General features: G+C 33.8%; 1 protein-coding gene across 2 annotated transcripts; it reads left to right on the top strand.

Annotated features, from left to right (window-relative positions):
• The first annotated feature begins 440 nt into the window (after nucleotides 1–440).
• On the top strand, nucleotides 441–2,612 carry LOC133782443 (reactive Intermediate Deaminase A, chloroplastic). Of its 2 annotated transcripts, none has more exons than XM_062221755.1 (6): nucleotides 441–734; nucleotides 1,138–1,253; nucleotides 1,347–1,391; nucleotides 1,728–1,801; nucleotides 1,889–1,938; nucleotides 2,043–2,393. In XM_062221755.1, exons 1-6 carry the CDS (start codon nucleotides 548–550, stop codon nucleotides 2,063–2,065), a joined length of 495 nt encoding a protein of 164 aa, XP_062077739.1. In that variant the 5' UTR covers nucleotides 441–547; the 3' UTR covers nucleotides 2,066–2,393. The 2 variants fall into 2 exon arrangements, with proteins under 2 accessions (XP_062077739.1, XP_062077738.1); XM_062221754.1 differs by having other exon boundaries at nucleotides 443–734; nucleotides 2,305–2,612.
• The last annotated feature ends 482 nt before the right edge of the window (nucleotides 2,613–3,094 follow it).

The following is a 3,094-nucleotide window of genomic DNA, read 5'->3' as shown; positions in this document are numbered from 1 at the left end:
AAAACATGAATCCCTTCAGTTTTGGAGGAATTTAAGAAAAAGATAAAAGTATATAATATGTAAAATGTCACATTTGTCCTTTTAAAATATACTAAATATTTATGTTGAAAATATAAAATTATAATTTTAATAATTAATTTATTCTCTTATCATTCTCACTCCACTCCAAATACCAAAACAACTATAATCTCCACACCGACTCTCCATCTTTCCTAAGCTCTCTATCCATCATGCTTTTTGCTCTGCCTCATCCCAAACATAGCCTAAGTTTTGTTGTTGAATATGAAGAAAGTTTTACCCACACCGTTTATATCGAATTACATATTCTTGCCTTCCACCTGCAGCTCCAATTAGTAATATTTCCAAAGATAGTAATAAATGAAAGGGTAAAAATGGAAACAGGCCATAAGGAAAATGAGACAAAAGTGAGTGAGTGCATGCGAAGAGACCCTCACTATTTTTTTTTTGGCTGGAAAGGAGACCCTCACTTCAGCGAATCAGCTTCAATTGCACATAGCTAAAATCAGAGAAGAAAAGAGAGTGAGAGATGGCGTGGTGTGCGGCTAGGACATTCAACGTTCAGGCGGCGGAAATGGGTGGCGCACTGCGCACTCGGTCTCCCTTGGCCGCAGCCGGATTGGGTTGCGCTTCTCTTGCCGCCTCCACCCTATGGCGATCTTCTTCCACCAACCGCTCTATGCCTTTCGCTTGCTTGAGCATTTCCACTGACGCCCGTAAACTTCTCATTCTTTCTATTTCCTTTCTCCTTGTTTGATTCCCTTGAAATTGCTCTGATTATAAATGCCAAACTTCAAAATTATCCCCATTTTATTTATTATATTTCATCTTGTTTTCGGAGCACTTAAATTGGTTTTTTAAGCTATAACTTTAAACTAATCTTTAGGAAATTGGTTTTCTGAAAGGGATTTCTAATGTGCTTTAAAAGCTGGGGATTTTATTATGCATTTTCTCAAGTTTGAGAATACACTCTTTGTGTTTTCAGCTAAGATTGGAGTTGTTTGGCTTGGACCCGATTAAAATGAATTATTTTATTATTTCTGTTGTTGTTGTTGGAAAATTTAACTGTGATAATCAATGAAGTGAATCAAATTATTGGGTAATTTTGTGGTTTTTAAGGCATTAGAGAAGCTGTTAAAACAGACAAGGCTCCTGCTGCATTGGGACCCTATTCCCAGGCTATCAAAGCAAACAACTTTCTCTATGTTTCTGGTGTTTTGGGTCTTATTCCTCAGGTGGGTTTAATTGTTAGTGAAGTTTAAACGTTGTATGCGCATTGTACTTGTGAAAACTTGTGATTTTATTTTTTCATTTTTGGCTTAATACAGACTGGGAAGTTTGTATCAGATAACGTTGAAGATCAAACCGAGCAGGTACAGTAACCCAACTGTGAAGTGTAAAATTAATTATGATGTTTTGAAAACAATATCATTATATTTCATATCTTGTCCAAAAGAGCAGTTGTAATCTAGTAACTTGATATCATAACATTTACATTTGATTCTTTTCTAAAGATTATTTGTATGTTTGTTGTCTTTTGTGATGCGTTGATAATAGATAAAAATAATAAAATTAACTACATTGTGACTTATGCTCTTTGCTTGATTATCTTGACAAGAACTTGAAAAAGTAAAAACAGCTCGTTTTTACAACTCGGAAACAATAAAGAAGATATATGTAACTGATTTTACCCTCTGACTGATTTGTAGGTTATGAAAAATATGGGAGAAATTCTGAAAGCGGGTGGTGTAAACTATTCTTCTGTGGTCAAAACAACGATTATGTATGGATGTTTGATCTCTCAAGGCCTTATTTTTTAAACTTGGTGATAAAGAAGTTACTAATTCTTCGTCATAATTCTTTCGTGCAGGTTGGCCGACTTAAATGACTTCAAGATAGTTAATGAGATCTATGCCAAATGTGAGTTTTAGAAATGAAAAATTAATCTTTTGGTTTCAGAATCAAATTCGAGCCCATTTTTTCTGCTTAAGTTTGAACTGAAGCTTGTCCCTTAACCACTGAAGGGATTCCTTATCTTATTATATAAAGGCTGAATACGAAGAGAAAACACACTCATCTTAGAATTCGATCCCATTACTCTCACACCATGGGACTCAGTTGGCTCTTCAATGGTCATCTTACTCAAACCATGTTTTCTAAACTTCATTATATAATAAGTGATCTATGGCAAAATAGATGAGTAAATTTTCTCTTAATTTTCTAGCAATCGTAAGTACTTTGGCATTCAACTTAAAAGGGTTTCTTTCAAAAATTTCTTCTCTGCAGATTTTTCTTCACCTGCACCAGCTCGTTCAACTTATCAAGTTGCGGCATTACCTTTAAACGCCAAGATTGAAATTGAGTGTATTGCAGCTCTGTAGCTCCACAAAAAAGTTGTTCACTTATTCTCAGCGGCCATTTTGAATTAATAATGTGGAAGGAGACCCACCAGATCCTATAATTTATGTTAACTTTCTTCATTTTCCGATGAACATTGTCGTTTGGATTATAATGTCGTTGTTCCCCGTAATTCACTAACCTGTGTTTGTGAAATGATATCAAACTTAATGGAGAAAGCACTTGGGTCTTTTTCACTTCAATAGTATCATTATCTTTCCAACATTTTATTTACTTTTATTCTTGATTGCCTCATCGACATCACAAACACAGCACTGAGAAAATAGCAAATCTTTCCAGATTTTATTGATTTTAAGATAAACTCTCTTAAAAAAAATATATACAAATTCAAATATTTTTTTCAATAATAAGAATAACGTGGAGTGTTAGGTAAACTATATAAGAAAACGTGGAGTTTAGGTGTATAAATGAATAAAAGTTCAACTGCAACACGGCATAGACATGGGCAACAATTGACCCACTTTGTTATAAAATAATAAAATCCAATATTAGATTAAAATCATTTAAATGTCGTCTGGATATCCAGTAACTTACAAATGTTACAAATTTCAAAAGGAGATACAAATTGGATAAGAGTATGAATAATATAATTGATTATACATTGAGAGCCTATACATAGAGGATTTATTGAGCAAAAAGACTCACTCAATGTTGCAAC

This window comes from Humulus lupulus, chromosome 6, assembly GCF_963169125.1.
Source record: "Humulus lupulus chromosome 6, drHumLupu1.1, whole genome shotgun sequence".
Taxonomy (NCBI): Eukaryota; Viridiplantae; Streptophyta; class Magnoliopsida; order Rosales; family Cannabaceae; genus Humulus; species Humulus lupulus.
The sequence above is the reverse complement of the archived record's forward strand: the minus strand, read 5'-3'. Positions and strand labels throughout refer to the sequence as shown.